Raw genomic sequence first — 20,566 nt, forward strand, 5'->3', positions numbered from 1 at the left:
TTTGTTATTCTCCAGACGTGTGAATTTTGAGTGCCCGTACACAGCTCTGATCAGAAACAAGTCTAACATGAGTCTCCAGACTGGTTGAGCTACTTGTTAATCTTGGACTTTACTCAAGCAACTTGAAACAAAACAGGTTGAGACAAGAAACTTCACTTACCTGAACTACCTTTTGTGTTTGTCCTCCTCACCCAAATACCTCCAACCAAAGGAAAATATAAACTGTCCACTGTAAGCGTGCCCACACCAGCTTCTAATCCTTTCACTGCTTGTGATTGAGCTCCTGACGGTGCTTATAAATTGAAAAGGGCGGCAACAGTTTGAGGAAATTCCTGTTACGTCCTAATCTCGCAGCCATCAAGAGTCCCGGACAGAAGCGATGTTTACCCGAGAGAGGCAAAGTCTTGATGAGTATTTCAAAGAGCTTCCTGTACCACCAGTTTCCCCGCTCCTAACGGGGCAAAAAGAGTGTGCAACCTGCACACACAGCAGAATATGATACAGCATGCCTCATTCAGTTAAACATTAAGATGTATAAACTCAATCTATAACTCACTGAACTTAAATCTTTCAGCAGTTATGTAAGCCTCAACCGGTTTATTGTTGATAAAAGCTGAATATCTTCATGATCACTGTTTGAGCAGGTCATATATTGTTCAGCCTTCCAAACAGAAACCTAAATTAACATTTTTTATATCCTACTTTTAAATCCTAGATTAAATTTGTAAATATAACTAAAATCTAAAAGCAATAAGTTTAAAAATTTATTTTACTGATTATTCTGGTTTAAACTTACTTTATCTTCATGTCGCTATTATTTTGGATCAACCCTGTCACCACATGACCACGAGAGTAAAGTTGAAAGTAAATACTGACACATTTAGTTTACAGTTTAAACAACAGGTAAGCTTTATTTTTCAAAATACAATAAAAACAGCCATTGAAATATTTACAAGACAAGACAAGACACAAAAATAAGCAACACACAAAAAAGTTAGGCCTAAAACTAGAGCTGCACTTGGTTATTATGAGGTCCAAGCAGGTGTGAATCAACAAAGATTATCACTGCCTTTTGACAGACGAGTGATGTTTTGAAATTTAATAAATCTTTTTTTTTTTTTAACAGCAGGGTGAGTTTAAATTCTCCAATGCTAAAAGTCAAATATATGCTAACACACAGCATGAACTATATGATCAACTCACTTTCTATAAAAATACTAACCACATATAAACTGACTTGATAAAATGTTTTAGTCTGAGTCTGAGTCCAAGACGTAGGTCACAGGTTTGCGAGCCCGTGAGGGTTTGTCCCTTGGCGCCACAGCAACAGGAGCCTCATCATCTGAATCCCCTAGACCTGAAAAGTTGAAGCTGTCATCTTCATCCCATTTTTTGGTTTTCTACGAGAAAAGAGAAAATACTCAGTTTCAATAACCCCCAGAATGACTCAAATTTAATTCCAGATGCTTCCAACATCATTGTTAAACCAACCTTGCCGGCGGTAGTTTTGCTCTTGAGGCGAGACATGAGGTCTTCGGAGCTGCTGTCAGAGTCGATGCTTTCGGTCTGTTTGCGTTTGAGGACAGGCTTCGACTTTTTAGCTTTAGCTTTAGTCTCGGTGTCGCTGGAGTCAAATGAAGGGGGCTTCTTTGTTGTTTTGGACTTTGACAGAGCGTCCAGGATAGACGGCTGATTTGCATCTACAAGAGAAAAGATTTTACCTTCAGGTCTAAGGCAGATACTTTTCTATGTCTTGAATGTTGAAACAAGTACAACTGTTGTAGATTTACATCATCACTGATACTTTTGAATGTGTAACCCGCACTGGGCTGTCTCTTATTAAATACCTGCAGCTTTCTTCTTGGCAGCAGCAGTTTTCTTGGGTGCAGTCTCTTTGGTCTTCCGTTGAACAGGAGCTTTTGGTGCTGGCAGCTGATCATCTGACTGAGCTGCAGGAAACAACAAAAAATTAGACAGACTCGTGGTCAAAGTTCTCCCAAATTCACCACAGTCTGAATGATGAATACTCACAACTGGACTTGGCTTCAGACTTCTTCACTGATTTGCTTTTAGTCACTTTCTTCCTGCAGAGAAGACAGTTTGATTGGATGTAAAATAAAAAAAGCCACGAGGATGATTGTGTACTTTGTGTCATCACACTCACGTTGGCGCTGGAGCTTTGGGAGGCGGGGCTGGGAAGTCCACATCACTGTCAGCCATGTTGCTGGGCTCGGGGACAAAGCTGGTATCGTCATCACTGATTACTGCTTTTCGCTTCGGAGCGCTCTTCTTGGCCCAGTCATCAAATTCATCTTCACTGCTGGGCGCACTGTTCTTTACGACGGCTAAACAGACAGACAACAGAGACAAGAATGTCATTTGAGTGGAGTTTGTTTTAACAAAATGATGCGTAATCAAAGTGCTGTGGATAGGATTTGATCAAGATAAGAGAGCTAATTAGCCTCAGGAAATGGGCTGAATGAGTGTTTCTGTTATGTAACCTTCAGTATTTGTGGTTATCAAGCTGTCAAAGTAAGTAAAGAGTTTAAGAGGGATCTGCTAAGTCACGTTATGCAAGAGGAAGCAGTGATATCGTCAGATCAGATCATCACATCAAAGGCCATCTTGAGTTGGGGATTCACCTTTCTCCTTCGGTAAAACACCTTCCTCCATGTCTCCGTTGCTGTCGGACATCTCAGACTCGTCATCAGACCACGGGTTCTTCTTGGGTTTCTTGGTGACAGGCTTGAACTGCAGAGTGCTCTGCTTGCTGGTCTTTGATGCAGCTGCAGAGAAATGAGTGTCTGTGTCATCTTTAACTGAAATAAAGCTTTTCTGCAGAAGATCTGGATTTAGAGAGGGATGTGGTCTGCAGAACTGGTTCACTTCCCTCTAATAACAGAATGCATTCATACCTTTTTCCTTCGGCTGGGTTTTAGTTTTCTTGCCCAGCCGTGCAGCCAAGCTCATCTCTTCACTTGGCTCTACATTCTCCAGCTCTTCTCCAAACTCCATCTTGACCGCCACGTCTTCCTTCTACAGTTCGACAAATCAGGATGGGCACATTGTAACTTTTTTACACAGTGAGCATACGTAATAAGCACATTAACAACCTGGTTTGTGAAAATTTAAATCCACACACCTTTTTCCTGCCTTTCTTGGTATCAGCCTTCTTGTTGGCTTCAGCTTTCATGGTGCTGGTGACACGTGGAACGACGCGGCGACCCTGTGGTGTGGCCAGAGTCTCCTCCTTCACCTTCACTGTTTTGCTTCTCCCCTTAACTTTAATGGGCTTGGTGGTGTCTTCTTTTTCTTTGGCCTCACAGATCTGAGAACAAAATGTTAACAAGTTCACAAAACATTCAGCAACTCATGATGCGAAATGGATTGATCCTCATGTAGCATAACCAGAATTAGAATTATTCAACAGGTTGGACGACCAACTGATAAATCACATGAACATTCAGAGAGTGAGGGTGCAAACAGATGGGGGTAATACCTCAAGTTCCTGAGAGAAAGCAGCGAGATCCTCCTTCCACAGATCTGATGGAGTCTTCTTCTTCAGGGTGTTCAGCTCCGTCATCTACGAAACAAATATTATTGTCTATTATTATGGATCCAAAGAGAAGAATCAAAGATCATATTCATCAGGCATATGAAGTTATACCGCCTCACCTTAGCATCCCTCTGTTTACACAGCTCCTCCTTCTTCTCTTTGGTCAGGAACCACATGGGCATGCTCAGCAGGTAGTTGTAGTCCGGCCCACTGGTGTCCTCCTGCTCTGCTGCCTCCTCGCTTTCATCCTCTGCTTCCTCTTCGTTCTGAGAGCACAAACACATTCAGTCATCTCATAGATGGAATTAGAGTATTTCATGTACCTGAAAGTCTCATTGTTGAGAGTATTCTACCTTCTCCTGAGCCTGTTTCCAAGCTTTGACAGGGTCAGAGTCATAACCCATTTCCTGCAGCATGCGGATCAGTTCCTTCTTTGGCTTGTTTTCTATAAGTAGAGGAACCATTAGAACCTACACTACAATGACTAAAAATGAGGTAAGACTGTAAACAGCTGCTCACCGATGACCAAGGTGCCTTGGATTTTCTCCAGGATGAAGCGGGCCTGGTTGCTCAGTTTAGCACTTTCAGCCCCGAGCATACCAGCCAGCCAGTCCTTCCTCAGCCCGTAGTACTTCATCCTCAGCTCAAAAAATTCCTTAAGAATATCCTGCACAGTCTCATATTTCCTCAGGCTGCCCACATGGTCAAACAGAACCTGAACAGAAAAACAACATCTTGAGAATTTTAAACTATCCATGACTGGACGGTTACTGGGAAGAATACTTTGCTTCACTTTTTACCATTGAGTTACAAGTGAGGGTGTTCTGTAGTTTGAAGACTTTGTGGAGTCCGGCAGCTTCTGCCTCCAAAAGCTTCTCCGGGGCCATCTTGATCACAAAGCGGACGGTGGTGTCAGTGTGGTACTCTCTGTAGTCTGTGATCAGAGGAGGGACTTTTTCAGTGCCGTTCAACATCGGCTCCAACACGTTTTCCTTGTAGACCTAGAGAGAAGAGAACGACAAATTAAGAGCTAAAAAATGGTCTTTCAAGTACTTCAGGTAGTTTGAGTCACATAGAGTTGTATGTAAGCTGAGACACGCATCACCTCAGAGCATTGTCTTCTCATTGTCACATCATTTTGTGCCCTCCGTTAACTACAGATCAAAGAGTGACTGCCTTAGAGACTGACCTGCGTCCAGGTTTTGACCGGCAACTCAGAGATTTCGATGGTGGTGGAATCAATGATCGACACCTCTCCGCTGTTCAGGAACTGGTTATCCATCACCTGGTCAATTGTTCCTTTAAAGCCTTTGTAGCTTGGAAGCTGGAGAGCAGAAAGATAAAACACTTTGGTCACCCTGTGCACAATTAAATAAAAGAGATGATAAAAATATGTCCTGTCCTCACCATAGGCAGAGGCTCGTCTCCGTTTAGCATGCGGTGAATGTTGCTGACGATCTCTCGGATGTCATAGTTGGGGATCTTGCTGGCCCAGCCTGTGCCGATGCCATCCGACCCGTTTATCAGCACCATGGGGATGATGGGCATGTACCACTCAGGCTCTACACGCTGATTGTCATCATAGATGTACTTGAGCAGATTGTCGTCCATAGATGGGAAAACAAGGCGAGCAAGAGAGCTGAAAGGACAAGGAAAATATTATACCTCAGCAACTTTTAAACTCCCTCAATGACCTGCCCCATGATATCCAGATGTGTGCAGGATTCAATCAGGCAGTTGCTGACCTAAGCATAGTGAAGATGTATCGAGGGCTGGCAGAGTCCTTGCCACCATGCAGCCTGGTTCCAAACTGACCCAGAGGCTGCAGAAGGTTCAAGTTGTTGCTTCCAACAAAGTTCTGGGCCAAACCTACAATGGTGGACATCAGAGAGCCCTGAAAAAGGAAGAGTTTGAGACAAATAAACCACAAAAAACAGAAAGGACAGCACAACAATTCCTCAAAAGACCTTGTGTTTCTTTAAACAGAGCAGAAATACTCAGAGTGTAGTCTTAGATGCAATGTTTCACCTCTCCATGGTGATAGGCAGACATCTCAGCCACCGAGCCAGCCAGCTGAGCCACCTTTACCTCCCGCTTGTCATTTCTCTTCATACAACAGAACAACACCTTCCTCTGGCCTGGTTTGAAACCTGACGTGGACACAAACACATGAACACATTACATCACACCGACACTTGACAGATGTTTAAGAGGAGGTCTCTTCCTCTTAAATTAACTCTAATACACCTGACTCACCGTCCACCAGGCAGGGGATCGACCTCTCATTGTCAGAGTTGGAGAAGAGAACCAGCTCCTTGTTGACAAAGTCGTTGTAGGAAAGGGACTTGGTGGCCTCTCCGTACAGGTAGTCCTTGGAATGGTACAAAACAAAACAGAGTGTTGAGAGAAAGCAGCAGTAAAGAACATGAAGCCTGTGATTTGTGAGGACATTACCTCTGGCAGGTTGTGCTCCCTGCGCTGGCGCCGGTTCATCATGAAGGCTGTCAGCCACTCTTTTCTCTCGTCCACTTTCTTCTTGCTAAAGGCCTGAGCAAAATTACAAGCAAACACTCAAAAGATCAATACCAGCAGTCAGTAACTCTATCCTTAACTTTGACACAGCTTACGGTGTCTGTTCACACTACAAGGTCAACCTGCTGAAAATAGTAATAAGTCAAAGAGGAGTGTAACATCTTACAAGGGTGATAGCTTCATCGTCTTCAGGCCCACTGTACTTGAATGGGATTCTGTGTCTCTGCATGTCAGAGAAGTACTCCTTGGCTTCCTGAGACGTGCTGGTTCCCAAACCTACAGAAGACAAACACCTATGAGACATATCTTTACAGTGACACCGGAATTAAACTAAAACATTCACCAGGTATAAAGGGTTGCTTACTTGTTGCCTTTACTACCACACAGGGGTTTAAAACAAACCTTTGTAGTATTTGATTTTCCAAGATTTGATGCTGGGCTGGCTGTCCTTCCATGCTTTAAACTCTGGGATGCTGTAGAAGGAGATCTGATTTTTCTTGTTTGTGGCCTAAAGCAAGGAGAAAAAAATCTGTCAATTATATCCCCAAGTCTCTACTCTTTCTCTTTAAAACTGTTTGACCAAAAAAGTGCATCCCTGTATTGACACCCTGAGTAACAACAGTTCCGGGTTTGGACAGCAGATGGCAGTGGTGTTACAAATTACAGGATGCAGCTCTAGATAAAGATACCTTCACTTTCCAGGACAACATATTTCATCAAATCATTTTGTACTTCCTGTGATTTTCCACAAACAGGTACAAAATATACCTTGATGATGGGGGTGATGAACTCTTCCAGGAAGTTGTGACGCAGCAGAGAAGGCCAGTTATGGTGGATGAAGTTAATAAAAAGCCCCTTGATATGGGAGCCATCCTGATCCTGTTATAACCAAAGAAAATCAGCCACATTTAAATGAAACAAGGTTGGTTATAAAGACACTATTCTCACATGTTAAAAGAAAGGTAAAACTACTGTTTGAATGAAAATGTTAGCACACCTGATCAGTCATGATCATGATCTTGCCATAACGCAGGGTTTTGAGGGATTCTGGGTCACTGTAATTCTTCTTGTACTGAAGGCCGAGGATTTTAATGATGTTGTTAATTTCAGCATTCTCCATAATCTGAAAAAAGGTCACAAAAAAGTCTTAGCATTATTTACGGAACAAGAATTCCAGGTCCCGATGAATTCCTCCTTATCTTTTTTCACTCAATTCCACATGAAATAAAATGATATGTGATTTCTCAAAAACATTTTCACTCATTAAGACAAAGTGAAATAATGTGAAGGCTAACCTGTTTGAGCGAGGCCTCCCGAACGTTGAGAATTTTTCCTCTGAGAGGGAAGACACCGTAGCGGTCTCTACCGACCACTCCCAGCCCAGACACAGCAAGTGTCTTGGCTGAGTCTCCCTCAGTGAGGATCAGAGTGCAGCTGCTCGAGTTCTTCCCACCTGGCAGAGAGAATATATTTACCACATTATGAAGATGGAAGATCTTTTTATTCTCCGATGTAACTTGGGGGAAAGGCTCTAAATGTTACCCGCGTCGTTGGCATCATCCAGTTTGGGCACCCCCTTGATCTTTGTGTGTTTCACAGCAGAGCATTTCTTGTTGAGCTGGGACTGAGCCTTGAACTTCACCCAGTTCATGATACTTTCCACAATCCCACAGGTTGTGGCCTTAAGAGAGCAGACAATACAATGTAAAAAGTGGAATCAGTAAGACAACCCTTCAAGATACACAGATTCAATGTCAAACTCAATTGAATAAGTACCTGTTTGATGAACTTTTCACTTAGAGGACAAGTGGAGCCAAAGCTCTTCTGCTGCAGTGTCATGTTCTCTTTGGTCTGAGAGTCAAAGGTCGGATTCTCGATCAGACAGTTGACAAACAGCCAGATGTGATTCTTCACCTGGATGGGAAAGAAAAGGAGGGCTGTTAGTTTTGGATTTATGGCACTAAATGAAACTTTGGGGCTGTAGGCACAGCAAGGTGAAGGTACCTGGAAAGGTTTGACAACTACTCCTGCCTTGTTCTTCTTCTTCACCACGTCAATGATCTTAGTGACGATCTGGTCAGCCACGTAGTCGACATGCCTCCCTCCCTGAGGTGGACAAACAAAACCCCATTTACAGAACAAATGTCATAAGTCTTGATCACTGTGACACAAAGTGGCCTGGGGGGCAGCCAAACTTCTACTTAGCTGACAAAGGACCCTGGTCTTCTGCTTTAGTCAGCCTTTAAATGCTTCATAGCAGCGCCAAAATTTAATTTTAAACATGGCTGACAACACAAGATAAATTAAAATTGGCGCTCAGTATTCCAGCACTTATACAATTAAATAATTAGTTTGGCACAGAAGTCAAAACACAGGCTTAGTTAATCACTCTGCTACACACATATAGAAACATTTAATGCTTAATAAAAGCTGTAATACACTTTGACTTTACCTTAGTCGTGGCAATACTGTTGACAAAGCTGACTTGCTGGAAGCCTTTCTCGCTCATGGTGAGGCAGACCTCCCAGCGCTCGTTGACAACCTCATGAACCACAGTGAGGGCGTTTCCAACCTCATCCACTTTGTTCTCCAAGTACATGTCCACGTAGTTACGGAAACCTGTGACCTGGAGCAGAGTCAGAGTGTTAAAGCGATAATCAGAATATCTGACGACTAAAGGCTCATGCAATGACCAGTGAAATCATTTCAAATAGTAAAACTTTTACAGGTAAAGAAATCAAAAACCGTAGAAATAAATGGTGTGGTTTATTCATCCTGTTTTAACTACTTCAGCTCAGTATAAACTTCCTCAATCATCAAAAGAAAATAAGCAATGAGCCAAACCTCAGATCGAGATCATCACATTAAGTTTTTCAAATGTTCCAGCTGACAGGAGGCAGCAGGGAACTGACACACTACAGAAACTTACTGGCAGTTTCTTGCCATTGAAGTACACACGGACACCCATGGCTGCTCCCGCAATGTCATAAGCTCTTCTGGTCATCAGAGCTACAGTGTCTTTGTCCAAGATGCTCATCTTAAACTTGGGAAGGTCAGGTCTGAAGGTGATGCAGGTGAATTCCTCACCGTCGAAGGGAGTGATTTTAGCATCTCCTGCTCTGCCCATGTTGTCAAACCAAGTCTAGAGAGAAAAATTTGGAGATGCTTTGAAATTACATTTTTCATCCTAGATTCAAAAAAGCTACAAAAGAACAGTCAAGGGGGAAGCACCCTCTTCTTACCTGCTTGAAGCACTTTTTTGAGTCTCTACAGGCTGTCTCCACGGTGAACTTTGTGCTGAAGATGTTGCAAAGCTTAGCACCATATCCGTTACGCCCACCTAAGGGACATTTGTAGAATAAAACCTTGTGATTAAACACTGAATATAACTTTTAGTCCTTCATACACAACCTGTATACAGATTTTATTCACACCTTTAAATGTCATATTTTGGGGCAGGATGAAATCTGTGATATTGTGTTATCACTCATAAATTCATTTCATTACAACTACTACAGGCATTCTGGTGTCAATTTGATCCACAGATTTCCCTAAAAAGTCATACCTGTGACTTTTTTCTGATCATCATCGTAGTTGCTGGAAGTGAGCAGTTGTCCAAAGATAAGAGCCGGCACAAAAACCTTCTCCACCTTGTGCTCCACCACAGGAATACCTTTCCCGTTATTCCACACACTGATTGTGTTGTTCTCACTGCAGGGAGAAATACACACTTACATTAGATGTCAGGTCACTGGGAAAGCATCAGGAAATGCGAGATGACATTTAAGATGTTTGGGATATTTGACATTACTTACACGTCAATGTTCACTTTGATGCAGGACATGCTTTTATCCCTCTGCTTGTTGTCAGCTGCATTTACTGCAGGGAGGAAACAAAAGATAATTTCTTCAGTATGTTAAAAATGGGCCACATTTTGTGTTTTCTCAATACTTATACCTTTTCGAATCACTTGAACTGTTTACTCACCAAGGATCTCATCAAAAATCTTGTAAAGTCCAGGAACAAAAGTCACATCACGGCAGTTCAGTCCAACATCCTGATCGAACACCCACATTTGCTGCAGAGAAAAGTCAACTAGTGAGCTCAAAAATCACACATTAATGTGTCAGGTTGTATCTATTTGTATTTCAGCTGAGGCTGATTCACATCTTGCACCTCTGCACTGAGGCCAACTTTCTTCAGAATATATCTCAAATGATCTGCCAACACAAAAGCTCCTCTGACATAAACCAGAGGACATAAATCAGATTAATTCGAGATCCAATCCCCGACAAAGATACATCACCGTGCGACTTCTTACCTGGGTGACAGGCTCTACGGAGCCAATGTAGGAGTCTGGTCGGAGCAAAATGTGCTCTAACTGGGTCTTCTTCTGATAGATCCTCTCCACTGACAGCCTCTTTGGATCTTTCTTTGTTTTCTGCACTGGCCTGTTTTCTAGAAAGCCCTGTGGAAAAATGACACCGCGATATTATTGAGTTGAATTACCGGATGGAGAATTTCACTACGTTAATGTAAAGTTTTTCTCCAAAACAAATGAATAGAAATACACTTTTAGCAATTTTATTGTAAATTATAACATCATACAAATGTACAGTGTTCAATTCAAGAATAATGGACTACGTATTTTTGAATGAGAGCTGTAGGAAAAAGTAGAAACAACACATAACAGAGGGTTAACAGAGAACGTGATAAGCGCACAAAGCCTGTGATGGAATGTCTCGTATCCCCACACCATTTTATTATTTATTTATATAAATGTTTTAATGTTTAATCGGGCTCTAACGTCCAACTGTTTCGTGAAAACGGCTCTGCGTCATATTTACATGTCAAGTAGCTCTGCCATTCTTACCCGATGAAATTCATTGTGTTGACTTGCTTTTTCTAGTGCAGTGCGTTTAACATAAATATTAACGTGCACGGTGATGTTGTTACAGTAGAGTTATATAATTTTAAGCGGTTAGTCTTTGTTGAACTGCACTTCATTAGTTGTTTAGCTATCTTTGGCTGTTGCTAAAATGTTAGCAAGCACTGGGTGACAGATGCTGAAAAGAGAGAATTACCTTCAGCGGTTCAGCCATTTTTCTTCTCTTCGTTGCAAACAAAATAAACAATTTTATAACGAACACAAACTTTACTTCTAACTGTCTATATCTTATTCTTGGCCCTGACTGCTCTATTATGTGACTGAGTCAATCGACGGCGAGCCCTCGATGTAAATTCGAATCTTGGAGGAAATTCTCGCGCCAGCCACACCGACCAATCAAGCCGCGTGTATCTTCTTCGCCTGGTTTTGAATTCAGGGGAGCCGTTGGTAGAGGTTTGAAGTCATTTACTGCCACCTATCGTAGATTTTTTTCCCTCCCACTGACCAAACTCTTGTTTACAGTGCGAAGAAGAAGGTATGCGGGCCTATGAAAAAGAAAAAGAAAAAAAAAGTTTTTTAACGCATGAAATAGATACAGACTTATGAGTTCACAGCCATGTTTTCGAAAATAAAAACTACAAGCAAGTTTTCCAACATCCATTTCAGCTCTGTTTCCTCTATTGCTCTTTTCCCACTCTCTTTGTGCACTTTGTACTGCTATTTCTAATCCCTCAGGGAAGCCAGAAAGATACATCTCCAGAAAAGTCATCTGAAGTCTTTTATGATTAAATCCTAACTAGGTTAAGATGACTTCCTCTCCTCAGCTTTCTAACACTTTGCGCATTTATAGATTTCTGAACTTTGTAACACGATTGCTCCTTATTGCCCCTACCCATCAATCCCACATTTTCTGTCATTTTTCCTTGTTTTATTACTGCCTCTCTCTCCCCTTTGCCAGCTCTTTTATTTGTTGCACTTTTAGCAATTTTGTTTGCTCTGCCGTTCTCTTTATTGCTTGCAAAGGCAGGCACCCGACCAAATTGTATATCCTTTCAGTTCTCTGAGAAGGCTCGAGTGAATTTTCTGGTGGTAGATATTCTCTTATTCATTCCATCGATTTCAAACTGACAAGACTAGACATAGAATCCATGCGGGATGCTACCCTATTGACTTAACTTTTCAAACCACTACAGACCCTTATAACTCCTGTCATTTCAGCAGTGATAGATAAAATATGAGAGGATGGATTTTCTCCAGTGTTAGTGTTTGATTAGCACCTGTACTCTTAGTCTTCAAAGTGTAGTTTTTTTGGGGGTACACAATCAGTTACAGAGCCTGAAGACACATTTGTTTGCTTAATCTTGCACTTACAGAAAACATGACAAAGTATTTTCAGCAAGAAGATGCAGCTGATTGGCTATGGCTATATCTTGCAAAAATAAGCATTATGGAAGATCTGACAACAACAGGCACTGTCATACCCTGACAGAACATGCACATCTTTTACATTGTATACATTTTTCTTGTCGTGCTGTCACAGAGTATAAACAGTGCAGTGTTTTTCATTGTTTTTGGCAGTACAGCAACACTCTGGAAACAAAGCCTACCAGATAAATGTGCTGACTTTGAGCTTCAGAGGTGTCAGGGGAGGATTATTGGGTGAGAAATGTTGGAATCTTAGCCATTCACCCCTGGGGTGCCATGTATAAAAAAGGATACACTTTCAGCACAGTTGAGTGGATATTGATGTTAACACCATGAGAGCTCAGAGTCAGCATATAGCCTCAGAGTTTCATTAGCTGCACTGTGTGTACTGTACAATTACATTTTGACATTGTTTAAAAATGCTTAAAATACAGTTTTTCAGGAGTTTTAACCCTTACGCGCACATGAGTTGCTTATTTTAAAATTTCAAGGCAAGGGAAGAGAAAAGCGCTAGCAAAAGGTGCACAGAATGATCCCTAATGTTCAGTGACTAACATAGAGAGAGATAATGCTTTGTACAAGCACATGAGCTTGGGCTGACTACAAACAGTCCTTTGCTGTCCTGAGGTCTGCCCATACAATTTGATTATTTCCTCAATAAAATATATCTAACTTAATTAGTTGACAATTCATGGACTTTGTCTGTACGGCCTGTGGTTCTTTCAGCAGGATTTTCAAAGACAAGAGAAACTTCCATTCTACCATGATGGCATTCAGGATTCAGAGAAGTTTTAATATGCAGGATCTGTGCACACTGAATCTTATTTACATCTCTCCTTGGGGCCACACTGTGAGAGTTGGTAAATAATTGAACACCGAAAAGTCAAGCATTCATAAATAGTCAACAGGTACTGATGTAGAGTAGAGCAGGTAATAACTACTTCTTAGACACAGACAAAGAAATACTTCACTTCATGATGTGTAAAATTTTTATTGATTCAAAATAAAAAATAGAGGAAGGAGCAAGAGCGCTGACTCACCAGACAGCCAATAATAGAAACTGTGGCAGCTCAAGTTTTACAAGTTTAATCAGAGCTGTCGGTACATTTTCTGAAGAAAGTTCAACCAAAGACCAACAAAACACACTATGGCTACAAGCAGGGATATCTCCCGTTAGTTTTCTGTAGAGGCGTAATGAAGCTCAACTTTAACCAATTCTGAAATTCTGACTCCACCTAATTTCTTGCCTCAGCAAATCTAAAACCACTTTGCCTTTGATTATAATCTTAAGTAGTTTTGAAGATTTTTTTTTTTGTATTTTTACACTGGCTCCTTTTTTTCAACACCAGAGGTTGCTGCTTTACACCTGTTGAGATCCAGGTCCAGTTAACAATACCCTGTGAGGATAAAAGAGGTGAAAAAATTTGCGAGTGCCAATTTTAATTGGGAGGAAAACTGTCAAAGAAACATACCTAAGCTATAAGCATTGTTTGACATCACGATAGACCTCAAGGAACCCAAACAGAACGGCCTTTTCCGATCCAAAGTGCACAAAAGATGTCTTCCCAGGAAAAAGGATTCGTAATAGGATTTGGAAGTGCATTGTTTCCTTTCCCCCAAAGTGTTCACTTTCAATTATCCTTCATTTATCAATATCCTCTCTCCCCCTCATTTCATCCAATCTCTCTGTCACATGCACACTGTGTGATAACAGCCCTGAAGCTATTCAGTGTTTAATGGGCTTATCTTCCCCTGAAGTGTGCTGTTATAGTTTCATGATAGCCCTCAGCAGATGTGTTTTTGAAGTGTTATGCAGAATTTTCCTCATGACGTACAGCTCTTCAGCTGATGTAAAGAGATGGGGAATGAATACAGGAGGAAGCACTGAAGAGAAACTCTGATTTCACCGAGCAAACACAGACCTCACATTTTTCTAGTGTAGTGGTTATCAGTCAATGGAAATGCAGTAACCCGATTTGTTCGACCGCTCCAGCAGTCTTATCTGTCTTCCTCTGCTATGCTGCCCACTCCTCTGACCTTGGCATGATAATAATAGGGCTGAGGAGCTCGAGCTGCAGTCCAGCGGATGTAGCTGAGTGAATATACAAAAACACCCACAGCTGCACACATGAATGAAGGAGAAACTGTTTATTTTTGCTCTTGGCATCTTTGGCGGGAAGGAATGATTGATCTCCCTCAAGAAGTAAAACAGAATGTGCCAGCTGCCCTGATCCTTTTTTTTTTACCCACTAATGCAGTTGGAGATTGAACAGGCTAGCTTCAAAATAAGGTGTGTTTTCTCTACCAAACCTGCAACAAAAAATAAAGCACGCCAGTAGTTGACTCTTTCAAATGACCAAGTTCAGAATCTGAGTTGTAAATGTCAGTGTCATTTTAAAGACTAACCAGCGCTGCAAGGACTTCCATTGACTTTCCAATCTAGCTTACAATTCGTTGTCTGTACACTATTTCTAGAGGCATTGCTATTTCATCCCTATGACGCACTAACACACACAGACTTCCCCTTATCTAGAATAGTGGGCAGTTTGAACCAGGGGGTACTTAGCAACCAAAAATAGTCATCCATCTAAAACAGCCAAGGGACGTTAGCAGATTAGATGGACACCCGTGCTCCAAATACCACCTGCTTTCCTCTTTATTTATTGATAAGCTTGTGGTTTCTGTCTGTTGGGGAAGTGGGGAAAAAGAGACTTGATGTTTTATACGTCTGTTAATAGCTGCAGAAAAGGCCGTTTGGTGTGGTTTTGATAAGCTGTGTCACACAATGACACCATTTGGGTGAAGGTTTAGCAGATTTAGTTTCCTTTTATTTGTTTTGCCCCCTAAATGTTGGTTTCAATTACACCAAAAAACACATTTATTTACTGAAAATTATGATTATTATAGCTTCATATGTGGACTAAATCACCATCACATGCTAACATATGTTATTTAAAAACACACAATTTATTCAGAGATAAATTAAACATGGCTCTATAAAACCACAGGCACCAGAGTTAGCTTATCTCAATTTTAACTGAGCTGTTTCTTATTCAAAGTAAGTCTGTACCCAGAAATAGCCATCAAGTTGTTCTTTGAGAGAATGTAAAACTTTATCTTCCTCAAGGAGCTAGCTTAAGTTCATCTCATGGTTTCTGAGTAATTACCTCAACAACTAACCCAATTTCTCTCCATGGGTGTTAGAGGATCGACAGCAAGTAGAGCATGTAGAGTGTAATGAGCAAACTAATATGAAAACACTCATTCAGAGTGTAATAAGAAAGTTAGGAAAAACCGAGCACAGCCTGTACTGCAGATGTTTTTTTCATACCTATTTCCAGGTGTGTGATGGATCTTGGTCAAGCGTAGCCAAGATTTAAAAAATGTTGAATAACACATTCTGGTTCTGCTCTTAAAATCAATCCTGTGACTGCAGCCAGTGTTCCAGTGTTGGAGGAAAGAGCTAACATTAACAGTTGACCTCTAACATTTAAGGCACTGAAGATATTCTTTTTTCACTTAACTCTCAGCCTCATGTTTTGACCGTCACGTTCCAGGCAGTGTCCTTAAGATCCCATAATGTGACCTTTGAGGTGACCACCCCTCCCTGGCTGTCATTGTGAATAGGTCTGAGAAACACAATGAAGGACTAAGAATTACTAATTACTTTTAAAGGTTAGTGGAAGGCAGCTTCAAAAACCTTTATCCTGTGTTGGCATGCCACTGTAACAACTTAACATTTAAGATGCCGTGCAATCAGTGGCTCCTTTTGATTGGTTCATTGTTCCACCTTCTACAAAGGTTTCACACTGACCACACTTTGTATTTGCAGTGAGTTTCTTCAGAGTGGTGTATGTTGACTTTATAAAGACTTTTCTCATGAAGGTTTGGATCTCACGTGGACTCAACAAAGAAAGCAGACTGGATTAATGGCTTCATCAGCTGGCAGAGTGAAATATAGAGCACCATGACCTCAATAATATTGACTGGGACCTGAGTTGATGTAGGCATAAATCGTTGTTCTGTGCATGTACCAGTCAGCTTCAGAGGCCATTAGGTTTTCTTTAAGCTTGGTCAGCGCAGATCAAATGCACGGTCAGGGAATCTGTCTTATGAGCTGCTTTGCCTGGTGTCCAGGTTTTTGTACACACACAGTTATCGTATGTTCTTAACTACTTCAATCCTTTGGACATGTTTGTGTAAAATTTTGTACATACTTTCATCCAGAGTATAGACCCTAATGTTTGTGATCTTTTCTATAGGCGCATGTAATGTAAACTTTAATGTTCATTTATTCATTGTATAATTCTATGTGCCAGTAGACATCTGCTGACACCTGACTCACATTAATTTGATAAGGAAAGTTTGGAAATGCATAAATAAATCATGAAATAGTGAAACTTGTCCCTTTTTACTTTTAGATGGACTGACATCTTCTTGTGAATCTTATTGTGTATAAACAAGCAAGGGACTGACCCTCATGGTGCTTTATTGCAGACTTGCTTGCTTCCTATTGCAAGGGAATAAAGACAAGACAAGAACACTTGGATATTTTTTTTTTGTTTTACTCAAGACCTAACTGGAAAATTCCAACACATACCTCAATAAGGCTGCTTTTTAATGTTTTTTTAGTAAAACTATTTGATAGCTGCATGGGTTGTAATCAAGTGTCCTGCAGAGATCCACTCCACTTAAAAAGAAATCATCAGTTTGATCATTTTGGTTGAAACCGAAATATTGCTCACACTGCTAGATTGCTGGATTGGTTGGTATCAAAAAAGAAAAACAAAATAAATTGATGATCCTCAGAGGAAGAACCTTGACTGTCCCTGTACCGCTATTTTTTTTATAATTTCTTTTTTTTTCCAATTAGATTGTTATTAAGTTTTTTTATTCCTAATCTTAGCTTAAGACAAAATAGTGAACACGGCAACCTCTATCAATGTTGAAAATAAGAATTAAACAGTTATTTCATCATCACTCAATTTGAATATTTGGGTTCAAATCAGGCTAAAAGCATGGGGCTAAAGAAACCAGTATTCAGGGATTAAAATGGAAAAAAAAACCACAATATGCAAGTAGCAATTTTTGTGTCTTCTTAAATCAATGTTCCAAAGATTGGGAATTGCAAGCCCAAAACTATTAAAAGAATCATATTTTTCTTGACTTGCTTCTTTTTCAAATAAAATCAGTAACCAGCCCATTCCTATGATGCAGAAATCCATCCATAAACTGCTTTTGATCAAGAATCAAGACTCCAGGCCAGGTGTACTTCTGACATGCAGAAATTCAGAAGGGTCAGGAAATTTTTTCTCCGCTTTCATATTTCCATGCCATTGTTTCCTTCATGTCACTCATACCAGACTTCAAAGACAAGGCTCCATACAGGAAAGATGAGGAGCTGTGACCCTTCTGTTCCTTGCTGAAGCAGGGAAATCCTTTTAATACGCTTTCTCCCACATTCTGATTAAAAGCTTCCAGACAGGTGAGAAAAAAATAAAGCCGGGTAATGTTATATTCAAAAAGATGTAAGAGCACTTTGATGTTACCCAAGAGTGAAAAGTTAGCTTGGAGCCATAGACAAAACAGGAAAAAAGTGTTTACATGGAGTATACAAGTGAATGAATTATATAAAATGAAAATTAATTCTCATTTATGAGAGTCTCTTTGTTCAGGAGCAAATAGATAAGGCATTTGAAAGAACATTGCCATGTTGCTCTCAGCCATACTCACCCTTCACACTTATGCATCGTTTAACACAATCACATGGTGGCCATTTTCCCATAACACCGAGCTCAGAGAAGCTGAAATGCTGTAATTATGATCTATTGTTGTGTTCTAGCTTTGTAAAAAGGTATAATTTAGAGCAGCTGACGTATTATGCTAATTTCAGTGCAACTGCGTTTGAAAAGACAATGTGAAAGTAAATGCAAAGCGATAGACACTTACTTCAGCCAAAGGAAACCTGTTTGATAACCAAGTAGGCACAGGCTACATAATTCTACTTACCCTAGATTCAGTTAGCTAATACCTAGCTAATATGAGCTAAACTTGATTTCAGCCACTGTTATTAGCCTTGCTGTAGCTAAGCTACATAATGTCATAAGCTGTTAGTTATTTTCATCACACATTTAGCCTCTGTTGGTTACTGTTAGCCAGTAGCTGTTGTTAGCTACAGTTTTCTCAGTTATCTCTTGGTAACTTAAGTGCTAATTTCCCTTCTTTCCTATGATTTTGTAAACATTAATGAGTAAGTCATCAAAACACTTAAAACAGCATATAAATCTAGGTTCAGGTCAGTTAGGTGTGCCACGAATTATAAGCAACACTAGCTAGCATCAATAGCTAGCAAGTAGAAAGTAAACAGTGTTCTACAGCCAAAACATTCGAATTAATTACAGAAAAAAAATTAAGGTGATAAAAACATGAAACAAAAGGTAAATAAGATTTCTGTAAAAATGTAGGTTATATGAGATGCTCTCAGCACATACGAGATGCTAGCTAACGTTAGTTTGGCAAGTTGTAAGTGTCATGGTTAGACGTAGCTGTTATCTAACAGTAGCTAAAATTCAAGGTTTTTCAGGCTTCATCTTTTAAGGAAAGAGGTGGCTGTGCAAAAATATGAAAAGGTCTTGTCTTCAAGCTATGTTGGCTACACTGATGTCAGTGTTACAGAAAGAATGGGTAGAATTGGAGACACTTCTGCATGCTCCAGAAAATGTGCTATGAGGAAAACCCACTTTGATCAGCTTGAAAGCAAAGTCTATCAGGTCTAATGCGTGGTAGATAATGCACACAGCGCCCATCTAGCTGCCAACCACAGCAAAGCATTCAGAGTAATCTGATAAAACTGTGGAAGACTGACTGCCAGTGCACTCTCTTCTGTCGATGAGGACAGTAATCCTATTTTCTCCTGTTTCACTGTCATACGCTCCTCCACCTATCTGATCGTCTTCTAATTGACAAGAGCCGTGATGTAACCTCAGGGGTTGTAGTAGTAGTTAATGGAGAGCAGCAACAGTTATATGAGCCTCTCGTGGGCACTGAAGTACATAGATGCATTATCATGGTTTAATCAATCAATCAACCCTGACACAACATACCGAGACAAATGCTGCACAGCAGTGGTGCAAGATCAAGAGTCTGAATCACTTAGCGAACATTGTCTGAAGAAAAGTCTTCAAAGTTTGCAGGACACGTTTTTAGAGCAGAGACAACTGGGGTGAAAAAATAAACTACTTGGATGATCAACAGGGATCTAAAAAATGTAGATTATACAACTATCAAGAGTTTTGACATAAAAAAGATACCTCTGGTTATGTAACAGCTAATAAGATGAATATGAAGTGAAAACGATAAAAAAACATAACTCATAAGGGTTTCACCATGTTTGCATCAACATTTTCATACTATGACAGAGGGACACTATGATAGTATTACAGTTGCAATATGTTCCCAGAGGATTAATGGGGATACAGTATTTTTCTGCCTCCATATTATCTGCAAACTGGTCAGACTTATAAGGGAAAAAGCACTCATGCGCTAAAGGATATATTTTGACATTAGCTTTCCATAACTCCTGGATCCCAACTGAATTTGCCTCTAAAACATCAGGCTGGTCCTATATTTCAAGATCAGCTTCACATTAAGCCGTGACATTGGGCACCACCTTCCAGATACTATTGGGCTTTTATTTATTTAAGAATTGTTCTAAAATCAAGTCACTTTCTTAGTTGTTTCATAAGGTGAAAGGTGTAGTTATGGCTCTGCTAGACCGGGGTCAAAAGGTGATGTCTTGCTTTACCCTGATAGAAATCTAGATTTTAATGCAGTCTGTGTGGTTTCCAAAACCTGAAATTAAAAGAGCAAAGTAACGGAGTTTTCCTTTCTAGGAGTATAACATAGAGATATCTAACACTTTGATGGAGAGCTGCAGAGACAGACCACATGAGAAAGTGTATAAAATCACAGGAAGTAAGAAAGAGCCTATAGCTGCAGCAAATAATTCAAAATCTGTCGTTCAGAGGAACCAGAAAGGGAGTTTGGGTGGGGTGGCCTACTTTATTGATTTTAATTCCATTAATAGGTTATAACCGGCTTTCTCCTGGCACATTCTCACAGGCCCGTGCCCACACACCCCTGTTTTCACAGTGGATTTGATCAGG

General features: G+C 40.5%; 1 protein-coding gene across 1 annotated transcript; it reads right to left on the reverse strand.

The window, feature by feature from the left end:
• Positions 1 to 917: 917 nt before the first annotated feature.
• Positions 918 to 11,383, reverse strand: top2a (DNA topoisomerase II alpha). The gene is made up of 35 exons (XM_074663435.1): positions 11,173 to 11,383; positions 10,410 to 10,556; positions 10,076 to 10,166; positions 9,904 to 9,967; positions 9,654 to 9,799; positions 9,331 to 9,428; positions 9,018 to 9,230; positions 8,541 to 8,714; positions 8,093 to 8,194; positions 7,865 to 8,002; positions 7,631 to 7,769; positions 7,384 to 7,541; positions 7,086 to 7,211; positions 6,857 to 6,967; positions 6,491 to 6,596; positions 6,255 to 6,364; positions 6,011 to 6,103; positions 5,813 to 5,927; positions 5,585 to 5,706; positions 5,302 to 5,450; positions 4,964 to 5,195; positions 4,746 to 4,880; positions 4,357 to 4,557; positions 4,076 to 4,271; positions 3,910 to 4,001; positions 3,676 to 3,822; positions 3,500 to 3,583; positions 3,143 to 3,328; positions 2,916 to 3,036; positions 2,643 to 2,786; positions 2,165 to 2,345; positions 2,032 to 2,084; positions 1,848 to 1,949; positions 1,492 to 1,700; positions 918 to 1,400 (listed from the first exon to the last, which is right to left on the reverse strand). Exons 1-35 carry the CDS (start codon positions 11,188 to 11,190, stop codon positions 1,251 to 1,253), a joined length of 4,653 nt encoding a protein of 1,550 aa, XP_074519536.1. The 5' UTR covers positions 11,191 to 11,383; the 3' UTR covers positions 918 to 1,250.
• Positions 11,384 to 20,566: the final 9,183 nt, after the last annotated feature.

Source organism: Halichoeres trimaculatus, unplaced genomic scaffold (genome assembly GCF_033239565.1).
Source record: "Halichoeres trimaculatus isolate MK-OKI-2021-1 unplaced genomic scaffold, fHalTri1.1 fHalTri1_scaffold_23, whole genome shotgun sequence".
Lineage (NCBI taxonomy): Eukaryota > Metazoa > Chordata > Actinopteri > Labriformes > Labridae > Halichoeres > Halichoeres trimaculatus.

Coding starts and splice junctions, on each gene's coding strand:
- top2a (XM_074663435.1), bottom strand. Junction 9,429..9,653: donor TGATCAGAAAAAAGTCACAG/GTATGACTTTTT, acceptor AATGTCCCTTAG/GTGGGCGTAACGGATATGGT. Junction 5,707..5,812: donor GATCCCCTGCCTGGTGGACG/GTGAGTCAGGTG, acceptor TGTCCACGTCAG/GTTTCAAACCAGGCCAGAGG.